This window comes from Canis lupus, chromosome 6, assembly GCF_048164855.1.
Source record: "Canis lupus baileyi chromosome 6, mCanLup2.hap1, whole genome shotgun sequence".
In the NCBI taxonomy this organism is placed as follows: domain Eukaryota; kingdom Metazoa; phylum Chordata; class Mammalia; order Carnivora; family Canidae; genus Canis; species Canis lupus.
In genome coordinates this window covers 58,397,076-58,412,763 of record NC_132843.1, presented here as the reverse complement: position 1 = coordinate 58,412,763, position 15,688 = coordinate 58,397,076, and the positions used below count along the sequence as shown (strand labels likewise).

The following is a 15,688-nucleotide window of genomic DNA, read 5'->3' as shown; positions in this document are numbered from 1 at the left end:
CTCTATCATGAATAAATAAATAAATATTTTTTTAAAAAAGAAATGAAAACCCAAGTCCACTTGTACACAATACTTACAGTAGCTGTATTCACTGTGGCCAAAAAGTGGAAGCCACCACAATGTCCATCAACTGAAGAATGAATAAACAAAATGTGATATATCTATGGGATATTACTCAGCAATAAAAAGAAATGGAGCTCCGGTACATGTTAAACATGATGAACCAACCTCCAGTGAAAGAAGCCAGATCCAAATATGAAATGTCCAGAAGAGGCCAATCTATCGAGGCTGAAAAGAAATTAGTGGTGGTCTCTCACGGTGGTGGATGCAGGAAGGTGAGGAGGGAAATGGAAATGGGGAGTGGCTGCTGATGGCTTCAGCATCTCTTTTGGATCAAATGAAACCTTTTAAAATCAGATTCGTAAAAGTTTCACAATTCTTAAAAAAAAAAAAAAAGGACGGCTGGGTGTCTCAGTGGTTGAGCATCTGCTTTCAGCTCAGGTCGAAATCTTGGGGTCCTGCAATTAAGTCCTGAATTAGGATCTCCACAAGGATCCTGCTTCTCCCTCTGCCTATGTCTCTGCCTCTCTCTGGTGGTCTCTCATGAATAAATAAATAAAATCTTAAAAAACAACAACAACATTGATTGTAGAGTGTGAACACATGACTCTATGGTATGTAAGTTATAGCTCATGCTATTTTTTTAAGTAAATAAACAAATATAAACTCCACCTGGAATGCTCAAACCAAAAAAGTAGCAAGACTTGTTTCCTGCAGGAAATCTCTGGAAGTTTCAATTTTTACTTGAACAGACAGCGTTTTCCCACCACGGATACTGCCAAGGCCTCTCTGCAGGTAGTATCATGGGGAGCACAGGGCTAGGAAGTGAGGCAAGAGAGGGCTGTGGGAGAAGAATGGCACATGGGAAGTACCCTTCAGACCACAGGCTAGCAAACTATGGCCATGGGCAAAATCTGGCTTGCTGGGCAGCCCGGATGGCTCAGCGTTTAGCGCCGCCTTCAGCCCAGGGCGTGATCCTGGAGATCCAAGATTGAGTCCCGCGTTGGGCTCCCTGCATGGAGCCTGCTTCTCCCTCCTCCTGTGTCTCTGCCTCTCTCTCTCTCTCTCTCTCTCTCTCTCTGTCTCTCATGAATAAATAAATAAATAAAATCTTTTTAAAAAAAAATCTGGCTTGCTGCCTATGCTTATAAATAAAGTTTTACTGAGACACAGACGCATTCATCCATTTACATGTTGTCCGCGGCTGCTCCACACACTCTAAAGACAGAATAGCTGCAACAGAGACTGTATGGCCTGCAAAGCCTGAGTCATTTACTACTGTGCCTTCACGGAAAAAGTTTGCTGACCCCTGCTCTAGACTCACAAGCCTAGGGTCTTGCTACTTCAATATGGTCCACACAATAGCACAACTACCGAGGAGTCTGTTAGAAATGCAGAATCTCCGGCTGCCCCAGACCTGCTGAATCAAAATCTGTACTGTGTTACTTAGTTGTGTTAGTGCAAAAAAGCAGATGCCAAGACTGGATTCATGTACAAAATTTCATTAGGGGAGACAACTCGGAGAAAGAATAGGGTGGGCGGGTGCCTGGAAAGGCTGGGATAGCCCTCGGTCCGTCCTGTCAGTCTGACCTTGAAGGAAGGAAAGAGGGAGCAGAGGTACAGCGGAAGCTGTTCAGACACAGGAATGTTCTGCAAGCCCTTTGAGAGTCTTGAAGCCAGAGTTGGCTGTCAGAGATGCCCTGATGCTCAGGAACTGGTTTGCTTTATCCTCACCACACCAAAGTGTATGTGGCCTCAGTGCAAATGTCGTGATGAATTCAGAGCATAGCTCCTGGGGTCTCTGGTCAGTGAAACAGCCAGCAGTTGGAGGCCTGTGAGGCTTATCCTCAGTACAACCACTGCAAGGCATGTGCCCATGGCATCCATTGCATTTTAAGAATCCCGAGTGATCTCTATCAATATTTAAGGTGAGAAGCAATGCTCTAGAGCGTGAGTTGGCAAACTTTTTCTTTTCCCCACAAAGAGCCTCCAGTGCAGAAAGTTCCTCTCACCATTCTTCTCATCCCTAATGGGCATACAGCAATCTAAATTTCTATTTTATGTCTCCTACAAATGTAACTGAGAGCCTAACACTGTGCTAGGTATTTTAGGATGACAAAAGTGAATCAGATATGCATCTGGCTCCTGGGGAACTTTGAGTAGATAGAAATGAGACATGTACAGAACTGATAAGGCAGGAAGCAACACGTACCCCCAGAAACCACCTGTGAAGGGCTGTGGAAGCTATGTGAGCTCACCCTCACATAGGAATCTGGGAAGGCTGTACAGTCAAGGGGCTCAGCTGTTAGCCAGGAAAGGGGCAGAGTGACAGGTTTCACTTCTAACAGTAGACATTGTTCCCCTTCTGGAGGGGCATACAGGCACAAGATCAAAACCCCTCATGTGCAGATGCTAACTTACAACCATCAGGGCACATGGCTTGTCTACACAAGCATGTGCATGTATCTCATTCTCACCAGAGAAGGCAAACCCACCCCCCAGAGACCAACATCAGCCCTCACATCCATAGTTCTTCCATGCAAAGGGTAGGGGTGCTATAGCTTTGTTGCACACCTGGGCCCTAGTCAGGGAGCAGAGCTGTAATGTGGAACGAAATGCATAATTTGCCAGGGTGCCATGAGGGCAAGCACTGTGACTTTGATCATTGCTATGACATAGGAAGAGGCAGCTGAGGAGGATGGTCACAGAATCCTCATCCTGAGGAGCTCTGTAACAGGTATGTACGTGGCTCTTCCGCTCCCATTAAGACTGGATAAAGTGGGAGAGAGCACACATGGTCCTTCTGTTCAATTCTCCTCACATCCATGCTGACACTTCTAAGTGCAGGATCTGTCTTCTGTGAAGCTCCATGTCCACACTAGTGAAACTTCTTACCCTGAGTACACAGCTCCCTTGTTGGGAGAAGGGGATGTCTTGACATCCCATAAAATTGCATTTTTCAGATGTCATTCAAAATATACCCAAAAAAGCCATCAAAGTGCTCTAAACAAGAGGTTTTAAACCCATGGCAGTAGACACTGGCCATCAAGCAAATCCAAAAAGCTCTGAAAGTTATGTAAACTATGTGAATATGTACATTTCTCTGGGGAGTAAGCATAGCTTTCATCAGATTTTCAAAAGAGTTTGTGATGCCAAAAAAGCTTTAGTGCCATTGTCCAATTTATTCAAAATAGTACTGCTCAGGGTAAAAAGAACACATGATTTTTTAAAAATTGAATTCTTTTAGGCATCTGATTCTACAGTGTTCTCAATCATCTTGAAACCATCTCGTGAAAAATCCTATTTACCATCATTCCTATTTCACAGATTACCTAACTAAATTCCTAAGAAATTAAAATGAATATTCTGGCGTAAGGAAAAATGATAGGTTCTGGGTAGAATCAAAGATAAGTAGGGTAACACCCACTGCTCTTAGTGATGACTGTCTCCCGCTGTTAATACCACGTCGTACATAAGTACCAGGAGCCAAGCCCTGTGTTGGGCACTTTGCATATGTGACTTATTTAAACACCATAATGATTCCGTAAAGACCTTATCTCATTCCTCGATCTGAGGAATCCAAGGTTCAGAAAAGTTCAATGGGTGGCCAAAGATCAGAGCCCTAATAAGTGTCTGAGATGAGATCTGATTCCAGGTCTGCCTGACTTCTCAGTTCTGTACTCTGAAACTTGGATCCTCAGAAGAGAACTGGTCTTCAAGTTAGGGACAGTTTCTTAGACATCTTTGTATTCTCCGCGGTGCCTTGCAGGCTTTGTATGGCAAGGCACTCAGTAAATATTTGTTGAATGAAGAAACACGGACTTGGGCTCTAATCCTGCCATGGACTTACTCAGTCTCCTGCAACTTGGAGCTGCAGGTGGTTACTCAGCTGGGCAACTGCAGGGAACATTTGAAATCAATTACGGGTGAGGAGGAACCCATTAAAAGTTTCTCTTCTGTGTATGTTGGGGTTGAAGGAGGGGAAAGGAAGCTGAGAAGGAGGGAACAGGATGGTTTCAGGGTTGGGTGCTGGAGCTTAAGGATTTCCCATCAGGATGGGACAGAATTTGGCTTCTGTCCACTGCTGAGTTCCAACAACCCAACCAAATAGGCTGGTGACCTCAGGTTACTCCTCCATGGCCCCACCTCCCTAAATTTCCAGGTCCCTGCATCCTTACTTTCATGGAGGCCCGTATGCCAGAGCAGTCCTACACAGTCCACTCCCACCTCCTACTGCCCTCATCCAGAGCACAGGCAATAGGCAACTTTGGAAGGCCTAAGCCTGGGGTGGTGGGGGACACCATCACATCCCCTCTAGGGGCCAGAAAGAACTTCAGCACCTAAAGTCTGTGAGGCCTGCATTGTTCCTGGCCCTGAATAAAAGGATTCCAGCAATCCATTCTGGAATCTAACTTCTTATTTTGGAAGAATGTGGGAGTTTAGGGTGGAGGGAGGAAGTAACTAGTTGATTTTGTTTTACTAGTTCCTGCAAGTGCAAGTCAGTTACAACCCCCAATACCACTTTAGCCCTTTCACATAGGCCCTGCAAAAAGACCTGTATGAAGCCAACCCTAAGGGATGCCTACCAACAACACTCTGGGAGGGGATGATAAAATACAGTCCAGAGGCCAGGACAGGGATGGCATTCCAAGAAACCAGACACATTCCCCACTACGTGGCTTCCAGAGTCACCTACTCTCCTATGCATGAAGCAACACTGCCACCTAGTGCCCCCTGTGAGAAGTATTCCCTGAGGCCCCACATCACAGGGGGGTTCCCTCACAGTGGCCAGTAGAATTGAATTGCTTAAGGTATCTTCTGAAGGCAAAATGCCCCAAGTTTGGGACATTGAGAACTGAGATGCTGAGTCTAAGGAGATAGAAGCTGAGGTTGGAGGGCCATTGGAAAAGAGTTTAGGGTCCAGTCTTGCAGCATCTCAGATAATTCTCATTGGAGCAACAGAACTTCAAAGGCTGGATTAGGTTTAGCTCCCAGGAACATGATCCAGTTGTTATTTTGCACAGGTGAAGGCCCACCAGCACAGGAACAGGCAGTGACCAGCTACAGGACCAGGGCTGGGTAAGAGAGGGCAGACGGACTGGTCTGTTGATAAGAGTGAGTAAATTCATGTAAATCAGAGACTTTTAAACCTGAGGGGGACTGCCTTTGGCCACCTCACAGCTCTAAGCCATGGGACCCATGGGCGAAGTAAGGACATGAAGCACAGTGAGTAGACGAAGACTTATGCCCTCGGGAGCCCGGCCACTAAAATCCTGAAGAATGAAGGCTTTGTTCTCAGCCCCCATCTTTCCCAGACTTTTACCCTAGATCTTTCCTGAATATGTTCTGATGTGTGCAAGCCTAAGGTAAGCTACAGGAAGTTAGGTGGAGAGGAGCCTGACCTGGGTATTCCCCACCCTCGGTGCTCCTGGTGTGGACCTAAAGGGGAAATACCAGTACACCACAGGGGCCACTTTGATTTGAAGAGAAAGAAGCCTCAGAGGCTAGACTTTCGGCAAAAGACTTCCTGCCTAATTTTACATGCTTCTAGAGGCAAGAGAGTTCAGAGGGACACTGGAGAAGGATCTGAGCGTGTGCACTGTGGCCAGGGTCGGTAGGAGGGGGGCCAGGTGACTGGGGAAGGACAAGTGGGGCAAGGGACAGAGATGTGGGTGGGGGGTGGGGAGGCAGGTGAGGCACAACAAGCAATGCTATAACTAGAATCAGCTCTCAATGCTATTCTGCAGAGCACAAGACGAGACATGGAAGGTATAGGACAGAAGTCAGGTACCCACTGTCCTGAATTTGTTCCCTCAGGTTTGGCTTTTAATAACTGAGAGCCTCTGAGAACTTCGCTCATATATTCCTGTTGGATCCTTCTCTGATTTTTCACAGCCAGGGAACTGATCCCAGGTCCCTCTGTTGCTACTGCAGGAGGAGGGGTGAGTGGAGCCGTGGGTCTTGGTCTAGACTGCAAGCACACAGTCTCCCTGGCAGATGGGTACTAGGAAGCGAGATTAGGCAGCAAGAAGATGTCATCTGGGAAAAGCTGTGAAGCTGCCAACTCTGATCAGATAATCATCTCATTATTTCTTCCATTTGGCCCCAGAATAAGGATTTCCTTCTACTTTTTCTCTGCCCCCACCTATCTTACAGCCCAGCCCCTTCTCTCTCCCCTCCCCTCACGCCCTCTCTCCCACCCAAAAATAAAATAAAGCAAAACCACAAGACTCTAGAGTGCTCAGTGTCTGGGAATCCCAGCTTCCAAAGGAGAAATCACAGCCAAAGAGGGGGAGACAGTGTGTCCAGGAGGGATGTTCCAGCAACACCCCATTGAAAGAGGCTCCCTCCTTCCAGATTTCTTTCTCCAGTCTGAAACTTATTTGCAGGCATCCAGCAACCTGAGAAGTTTTTCATTTGGGGAGTTGTCAAGCACTTCAGGAGCTCTAGGGTTCCATTCCCACTTGGCCTCTGGCACACTTGTCATTGGTTTTGGTTTCCCAACCAATGTAAATGGGACTGGCAAACATCAAAGGGCATTGTAGATAATACAAATTAATGAGATTGAGATAGATCTACAACATGCCTAGCCTTGTGTGAGGTTCTATCATGGGGGGAATCCAAAGGGATAATGAGACAGTAAGCAATGACCTGTCATGTCTAACCCTCGCCCCTTGCTTGAAACCAAACCCCTCCCCCCGCTTCCTGCCCCCATAAGGCAAGGGAGATAATTATTCCTAATGCTATCCTTTTCTTTGTCCTTCTGGGTGACTTTCCTTGAAAGCCAAGATCTGGGTATAGCAGAAAACACTATAGGTAATGTTCTGGGATATTAGCTGTGATCAGAACCATAGTTACACACGGTTCCCTTTTAGGTCTTTCGTGCAGAAGCCAGGGCTAGACACCGGGATCCTGGCTTGTGAGTGCTCATCTTTCCCAGCTGATGATGCTGTTCTTAGGCTAGATACATGATTGTTAGGACCAGTAAAGGGACCCCAGGACCTGGGCCAGAGAGTAGCATTCTGCTAAGTTCCAGGGCTGCTCAAAGAAGAGAGAACCACCAGGGCTTAAGGCTGTGCACCTGGAAGCCCTGTTCTCCTGTGGCCTGGCCCCACCCATGCCTGGTTCACTGTGTAAGTCCTGGTTCCGACATGTAGTGTCAAAGTTGCCCTGGTCTCTCAGACTGAACTACGAGAAATGGAGCATGACACCTCTTCCCCACTGACAACAAACCAAAGATCTTTCCCTTTAAAGAGGGGTAAGGATCGAGCTGAAGGTCTCCTAAGTGCAAGCAAGACGTATAGAACCACATGAGATCAATACTCATTGGGACAAATGCTCTTGTGGTTAGAGAGTCATTATCGTAGTTGATGTCTGGAGTCCGGCTGTGCTGATGAATAAAGGCCCTTCCCCCCTCCCTCCCTGGCCAGCACCTCCTGGCTCTCCTGCCCCTGTCCCCTTCCTCTCCTCGGCCCCCTATGTCTAATCCAGGCAAAAGTAAAGCCAGCTGTACCCCCAAGGACCACAGAAAGCCCAGGAGTGGGCCATTACCTGCAATGATGGCTGGATTGTTCTGTCCTCCCTCTGGTCTCACCCAGGCTTCCACTGTGAACGCCTCCCGGGGAATCGCAGCCAGCACTTCTGGACGCAGCAGCAGCCGCCCCCGCCTCCCCGAGAAGTACAAGACAGGCAATCCTCCGTGGGGGTTAAAGGTCTCTGCTTCCCGGGAGGGGTCCCCTCCATTCTTCTGGATGCTGTCCTCGGCCAGACTGGTCCTGACACCATGTACAAGGGGATGCTTAGGCCAAGACTGGAAATGCCAGGGAGAGACACCGGGGTCTCCCAGCATGCCCCCAGCTTGCCCCTTCACCGCCTGGCGACGATGCCTGGTCTTGGCTCGGCCTTTCCTTCGGCTCTCTGGTTGGGGTTCCTTTGGGCCACGAATGGTGGTGGCATCCATGGCTGAGCGCTCCTGAGTCTCAGCCTCACCTGGAATCTCCTTGGATCTTCTATCGCCAAGATAAGTGTCATTGTCTCCCTGCAGCTCGGACCACCTATTAGAACCATGCCGGGCCCACAGGGTAGCTGGCTGCTCAGCTTCACCCCTCAGCCCTACACTTCCAGCTGGGCTCATAGCCATGCCCCCTGTGGCATCTGGCTTACTGTGTCCTGCCTGGGGGCTTCCCTGCCCCCCCACAGGGTAGGGCCTCAGGTGGTCCCCAGGCCTGCTGGGGTAGACCCCAAAGAGGTGATTCTGGGGAGCAGCTCTGGGTCTTCGCAGCTTGGCCCCCAGCCAACAGCGTTCTCCTTCTGACAGCACCTGGCTCAGGTGTCCCCTCTGAGCCAGGGATCTCTTGCGCGTCCAGCCCGGCTCCAAGCTGGCAGTACTGAGTGCCCATCCAGCCAGAATCACCAGGCTTATTCTCAGGATCTTTAGGCACATCATACCTCCCCCAGCTCTTTATATGGAACCAGAAGTCAACTTCTGGGTACCACACAGGAATGATGGGGAGAAGAGAAAGAGACGGCGAGCAGTGGATTCGCAGTCACCAGGGAAACTGTTTTGTTCACGGACCAAACTTTTAGGAGCAGCCCCAAAAGAGTGCCTCTTCTGGCTACCGATGATGAGTGCTGTGCTTCCCTCTCCCTTCTCCCTTGACCTGGCTCTCCTGGCTCTAGTTTTGTCCTTGCAGAACAAAGTTCATTTCTCTGGGTTCCTTGGAACCTCCTCCCAAAGAGCTCAGGTTTCTTTCTTTCTTTCCTTTTTTCTTTTGGTCCCTTCTTCAATAGCCCCTCCCCCCGCTGGTACTAGAAGAGGGACACACAGACAGCAGCCAAATCCTCCCAAACACACACTCCCTCCCAAACCGGTACCACTCCCTACCTGAAGTCATTAAAGAGACACTTATCTTCTAATTTTCATTTCTTCCTCCCTTTTCCTGCCCTAAGGGTTCAGTTCTTTCTGGAGCCCTCCACCTAAGATACCTCCACCTTCAAACAAATCGCTGAAAGAACTTGCATACAGAAATACCGAATCTGATGCTTAGATCTCAAATTGCAAAGGGAACGTGAGGGACACAGAAATCCAAGCTGGTACTTAGCTTTTGCTCTCCAGAGGTCCTCCTCAGCCAGATCCCCATCCAGCTGCCAGTGTGCCTGTTCAGGTCACAGTGTTTCCCTCAGCCTGGTGCTTGGGCTTTGGAGCGCGGCGGGTTTTTTATTCCCCTTCCAACTTGTTGGTATGTTGCAAGTCTCCGTAAAGTTCTCCTTGGGGATGCCAGTCTGGTGTCCTAATAACCTTATAAGTCTGAGAGCCCTTGACTTCACCTTCGGGGTGTCTTGTGGGTCCCTGGGAAGATGGGAAAGAGAGTGAGAAGAGCATGTACTTCGGGGAACCTGTTCTCTCAGCGCCTCCTGCTTTCCTCTCTCCCTCTCTCTCTGCCTGTAATTATCTTCTTGTTTGTTTCATTTAAAGACAATGATGATGTCAAAGCTAATAAGTTCGGTGCATCACTCCACCTACTCCCTGTCCCCTCCTTCCTCCTGAAAACCTCCCCACCTCACCGAGGCACAGGGGACAGACGCTACTTCTGGTTTCCCCAGTAAAACATCTCGGGCTTTCTCCTTCAGCAGCCGCAGCCTACACAATCAATAGCAATCAATACTGTCTTGGAGCACTCTTTTCGGTGTGTATTCTCTCTTTCTCTCTCTCTCTCTCTCTCAGACACACACACACTTGCACATGTGTTGTGAACAGATCTGCTTACTGTCGAATAAACCCCCACCAGCCATTCAGGGAACACTTGCTTCTCTTTCTTTGTTTTGCCACAAGCCTCCTGTATTTCCCCCCTCTTTCAATCATTTGGGATTCAAAAGAACAATACCTCAAATTCACTTTACACTGGACATTGGGAGAAAGGAAAAATCAATTAGCCCGCCTTAAGAAGCATTATGTGGGAATGCTATGAATTCGCACTACACAGTCTCTTTTATTCACTCTGAAGTTTCTCACTCGGAAGTTACTAAAAGTCACCATATGCTGAGTGAGCAAATAAACAAATGAGATGCTCAAAATAAGTAGTTTACAAAAGTGAACAGCTAGACACAAGCAATGATTTTTTCAATTGATTTGAAATGAATGGAGAGGATGGGGAAGTAAATAACATGACTCCAGCCTCTGCAATGTTTGCCCAGAGGCAGGCTATGTCTGAGTCCCACCCCCTGAACACACGGACGTGTACATACACTCACGAACGTATGCACACACAGAGAGCATGCTTCTGAATTCTCGACACAGGTGAGGATGTTTGACCACAGGTGGGCACATAAAACAGGTAGAGAAATACATTGGGTCCTTCCTTACTAGGAAAAATTACTCACGGTTCTAAAATCCCTGCTTGTGCTGCCCACACCTAAAACATGCAGCCCACATACTCTGGAGTGAGATCGCAGTGCCCCTTGTGCCTCGAGACTTCCCCTCGTCTTCTCAACTCCTCCAGCCCTGACTGGTCTGCTTCTGACATACTGTGCCCTAATCACCCACTCCCTGGCATGCCCAGCTTCCCTCTGCAGCATCCACTGGAGCCTCAAAGCAAGTCCCCAAAGAGGAGATCGATTCAGGCACGTGGACATTACTAAACAGAAAAGCCCTCGATCCTAGACTGTCCTCTTCCCTTGTTTTCTTATCTCCCTTCACTCCTTCTGACTTAGTCCTTTCTTTTTCTTTTTTTTTTTCTCCCCTCTGAAGCAGCTCAAAAGAGTTTGAGGCTTTGGAAGGGAGTAGAGGGAGAGGTAGAAAAGACAGAGAAGGGGGGGCAGGGAGAAGGGAAGAAAAAGGGAGGGGGGGCAGAGAGAGAGACAGAAAGAGAGAGAGAGAGAAACAGCAGGAAAGACCAGAAGGAAAGAGAGGAACCTTAGTGTAAATGAAGAAAAGATACTCAGGTAAGGAAAGAAGAAAACTTCCCCCTCCTTCATGCCACCCCCATGACCCTCAGAAAAAGGTTCCATACCATTCATTTCAGGAAGGAGGGATTACACAGCAAGGAAGGATTCCGCCTGCTTTTCTGCCCCTGTTAATGTGTGAATGATCTTGTAGTCCCTATAGGGCTGTCCTGGCTCTCAGCTGCTAGTAATCCATTCATAAGGTTTCAAGAAGCTATACAAAACTCAAGCTTCCAGTTTAGTTTCTCTCTCTCCCCTTCATTCCTTTGCTCACCACTCTCCTTCAGCTCTTGGCAGTCCAAAGTTTAAAAAAAAAAAATGTTGAACCATTTCTGTGTTTTCCTCCTGTTGTAACTTTTGCTGTGACATCATAACCCTGCCCACCAACACCCCACCTCTCGCTCTCCTTTCCATCCCCCCTCCATCAGCCCCAGGCCCCCCAAAGCACCCTCCCCACGGAGAAGAAGGGCTCCTGTCAGTTCCAACGTGTGAAAACACAAAGCTACTAGAAGGTGCCCCCCTCCCCTCCGCCCCCCTCCCCTCTCCCCCTCCCTGCCTTACCCACCGCTCAGCCACGGCTCTCTCAAGGCTTGTAACAATGATCCCATCTGTTTGACATGTGCGGAAAGGTGGGCTGGATTCAAGTAATCTGTCAAGTGGATCAGATAAAAACCACAGCAGCCCCCTCCTCAATTCCATCACACACACTTGCACATCACACCCCAGCCAAAGTGTGAGAGAAGTCAGACGTGCACAGCACCCACCCTGGATGCCAGGGAGGGAGACACCACACGTGCCAAAGGCAACGCACATTTATATATACATGAATTTTGTGGCTTGTTTGTTTAGGACAAACACCGGCGCCCCAAGCCCCCAACGCCTCTTCTCCAAGTCCTGCCACTCCGCAAGTGCACAGACTGGAAAGCTGGTAGACTCTGTTTTGAAATCTCCAACGAGAGGGTTTTTCCCCCTTTTTTTCACTCCAAAGCACTATCTGTGGCGATCAGACTCGAGCAGGGTTGCCAGCAAATGCAGGAGGCCCCTTCTAGGGTACAGGCTTTCAAACCAGCGAAGCCAGAGGGAATGGATTTAAGGACACACAGCAGGAGCTGGCTGAATTTATTTTATTTTGACGGGGGTAGCTGGGGGAGGAATATCATTTCTGAAATGCCCAAGCAATGAAGGGAGAGGATATGGATTTCTTAAACAGTTTTTGCAAGAGGAGCGGTGTCTGGTGCTGCAGGTAAATCTATAAGGCGAGAAATTGGAGCTTAAGAGATAAACAGGGACGGGGAGGGAGGGACGGGGAAGGAGGCAGGAGAAGGGAGAGGGGCAGGGGATGGGGACCTGGGGACCGGAGAGAGGGCGAGAAGGGGAGAGGGACAGAGGGGCGAGGGGAAAAGAGCAGGAAGGGAAGGGACAGCAGGCAGGAAAGAGGAGGGAAAGGGGAGGGAGGGGGAGGGGAGGGTTGAAGAGGGAAGGAGTGAAATGGAAGGAGGAGGGGTGGGGGCGAGGGGAAGAGAGAAGAGTCTGGAAGGAGGAAGGACTGAAGAAGAAAAGCGGGGAAGAGAGGAGGGAAGAATGAGACCGAGAGGAAGGAAAAACAAGGAAGAGGTGGTGAGGCACAGAAAATATGGAGACCGGAAGGCAGGCAGATCCATGATGGTTAAATACAGGGAAACCAGAGGGGCAGGTGAGGAGAGCCATTGCAAAACAAGGCAGGGCTTGGGTTTTCTGCACAGAAAACAAAGGAGGGGCTCACTCCAGTGATCAGACACGTTCTAGAAAAGCAGATTGCCAGGGTTCAACATTGTCTCTTTAAGTGAAGCCCCATTTCCTCCTCCTTCCCTGCCTACATCCTTCCTCCAACACCCACCTCCACTTCCCTTCATCCACTTTTTGTTTCCAGTATTATCTTCCCCTGGAGAATTCTCTCCAGGAAAATTCAACACCTATCACCCTTCCTTCACCCCGCCCAAAAAAAAAAACCCACCCTTAATACTTAGTGGCCCCTTTCTTTGCTCCTGTCCACAGAGGGCCCTGACTCCTCTAAAGACTAGGCTGTTTGTGACCATCTGCTCTTTGTCTCAACCCAAATTATACTATGTTTCCCTTAAGCCCAGGACGGCAGGCTGTTCCGCTTGTACTTGCTGCCATAGTGGGGCTGGTCAGTTTCCATTAGCATTGTCATTATTATTATTAAGAGTCTTGGAGCACAGGGAGGAGCCAGTCCATGTTGGCATCCACCTGCAGTATAGAGCACTAGAGGGGGGAGAGAGAGAGAGAGAGAGAGAGAGAGAGAGAGAGAGAGATAGGGGCTGGGAGAGGGACCCCTTAATATGGTCAATGATCCTCTCTGACTTTCTGATTCCAAAATCTGATCCCTTGAGGGAAAAGCTCAGCTGGGAGCCAGCCAGGGAGTGTAGTAATAAAAGCCTCCCAGAACACAACCAAATGCAGTATCTATATATAGGAGCCGGATCTGTTTTCGCTACTTGCAGTCTAAAATGACACCCGGAAACAAACATTTCAGCAATATGTTTATTGGAATCTTATTCAGCTAGTGCTGGAAAGAGTGAGCTTCTCTGAAGGATTTCACTCGAAGGCTCAGGGCTGTTGCTTTCTGTGCCCCTTGATCCGGTGCTCAGAGCTGGGAGTCAGTGGCTCTATCATTCCTGGGGTCCTTTGAGATGCCTTCAGGGTGACCTACTACAGCCCCCTCTTTTATGGGTAGGAAACAAGAGAGAAGTCACACAAATAACAACAGGGCTAGACACAGTATCCAGTTCTCCTGAATCCCAGTCCGGGTTTTCCCTCCTCTGCAAGCATGCACCTGTGTCTTGCTGTCTTGGTATCCACATGCCAGTTGGATGGGAGGATGATATCAAAGACTGGCCTCTCCTGATCCACATCCAGGCAATATACGTTGATCATATGTGTTCTGTAACTCAGAATCATACAGCACTCAGAAGGAAACACAAATTTGCACTTCCAACTCCTTCCTGGGTGTTCTGAGCCAAGAGAGGCCCTATCTTTTTGTCAAACTGTTTGGTTCTCTGTGTTAGATAATCATTTTTTTTCCCCACAACACTATTCTATTATACATTATCAATGTTGATGGTAGTGTTTTGCAGAGTGCCTTTCACCTATATACATCAAAGCATTTCATCCATAGGTTAGGTTTCCCCACCCCTTGGTAGAAGCGACATGTCAGAGATCTATTTCCCTTGTTGACAGTCCCTATTGGGAAAGTGTTTCTTGTAACATTTCGAGCCTTGGGACCAGCTTGCGGAGCCCTTTGGCTGAGGAGAGTTTCACAGTGATGCTAGATCTTGCTTTGCTCATCAGGGGCAAAGAAGCTCTACAGGGTTTATGCTCCAATCATCATTGCCTTTCCAACTGGAGTCTGTTCAAAAGACAATCTCATAACAAGCATAACAAGAAGACTATATAACTTGCTTCTCCTTTGAGCTAATGCACATCTGTGTGTATTCTTTCTTCCTGTCTATAACATACAAATGCAAGGCAAGTGTTGAGTCCATTTTACAGATTAACACCCTGAGGCTAAAAGCTAAACAACTTACCGAAGGGCCTACAGACACTAAGACTGCAGCCAGAACAAATCTTCAATGTATTATGCTGAAGTGGAAGAAACCAAACTCAAAAGGCCACATCCTGAATGACACCATTTATATGACAGTCTGGAAAAGGCAAAATGACAGAACAGATCAGTGGGGGTCAGAAGCTGGTAATTGGGGGAGAAAAAGTGAATACAGAAAGCACAAAGGGATCCTGGGGTGATGAGGCTGTTCTTTACCTTGATCATGGTGATGATGCATGACTATGCATTTGTCAAAACTCAAAGCAGTGTGGACTGAAAAAGGTAACTGTACATAAATTATACCTCTGTAAACCAGAGGTAGTGGGTAGAGAGAAAATTGGAGCCAGAGGTAAGGCCAGGGTCTTTTGATTCTGAATATAGTGTTCTTCTATCTACATCCTGCAGGTGTCCAAAGACCAAAGGAGTGTGTGACTGCTTGGTCGGGGATTGGGGCCGCTCTGTACCTAAACTCTCCACTGATCGGCTCACCCAGCCCCTCAGGGCACCTGTGGAAGCAGACTGAGCAGAGCAGAGCTGGCTTCTGGTCCCAGCTCCATCAACCCAGATGACCCCCACACACCAAATAACCAACTGCCACATGAGCATTGGCCAATATCCAAGCCCCTGCTCTGCCATTCGATAACTGCCACACCTTGGGCAAGTTAATGAGCTTCTCAGAGCTGTCCATAAAATGGGGAGATCAGAATAGAAGACCTCTGAGCTTTCTTAGAGGTCACACTAGAGATACTCTAATTTCCAGCCCAACACTCTTCTAATTGTTTAGAAAATTGTTTGTAATTGTTAAAGAAAAAAGTGGGGGACACCTGGGTGGTTCAATTGGTTAAATGTCTGACTCTCGGTTTCAGCTCAGGTCATGATCTTGGGATTGTGGGATTAAGCCCCACATCTGATTCTGTGCTCAGCAAGAGAGTCTGCTAGAAGATTCAGTCTGACTGCCCCTCCCCCAACTTGGGCTAGCCCGTACTCTCTCTCAATAAATAAATCTTTTAAAAAATAATTTTTAAAATTTAACAAAATTAAAAATAAAAAAATAACCAGCCAGTGCTGGTTAAATATCTTCCTATA

General features: G+C 48.1%; 1 protein-coding gene across 2 annotated transcripts in view; it reads right to left on the bottom strand.

The window, feature by feature from the left end:
* PAPPA2 (pappalysin 2) overlaps nt 1-15,688 on the bottom strand; it is a 456,471-nt gene that overhangs the window by 259,620 nt on the left and 181,163 nt on the right. The window contains exons 1-2 of one of the 2 annotated variants that reach the window (XM_072830733.1): nt 11,070-11,291; nt 7,612-9,409 (exon numbers count right to left, since the gene is read on the bottom strand). In XM_072830733.1, coding sequence (XP_072686834.1) covers nt 7,612-8,506 — 895 coding nt within the window. In that variant the 5' untranslated portion in view covers nt 8,507-9,409; nt 11,070-11,291. Of the gene's footprint in view, nt 1-7,611; nt 9,410-11,069; nt 11,292-15,688 lie in introns of those variants that run through there. The other variant, XM_072830732.1, reaches the window with a different exon arrangement.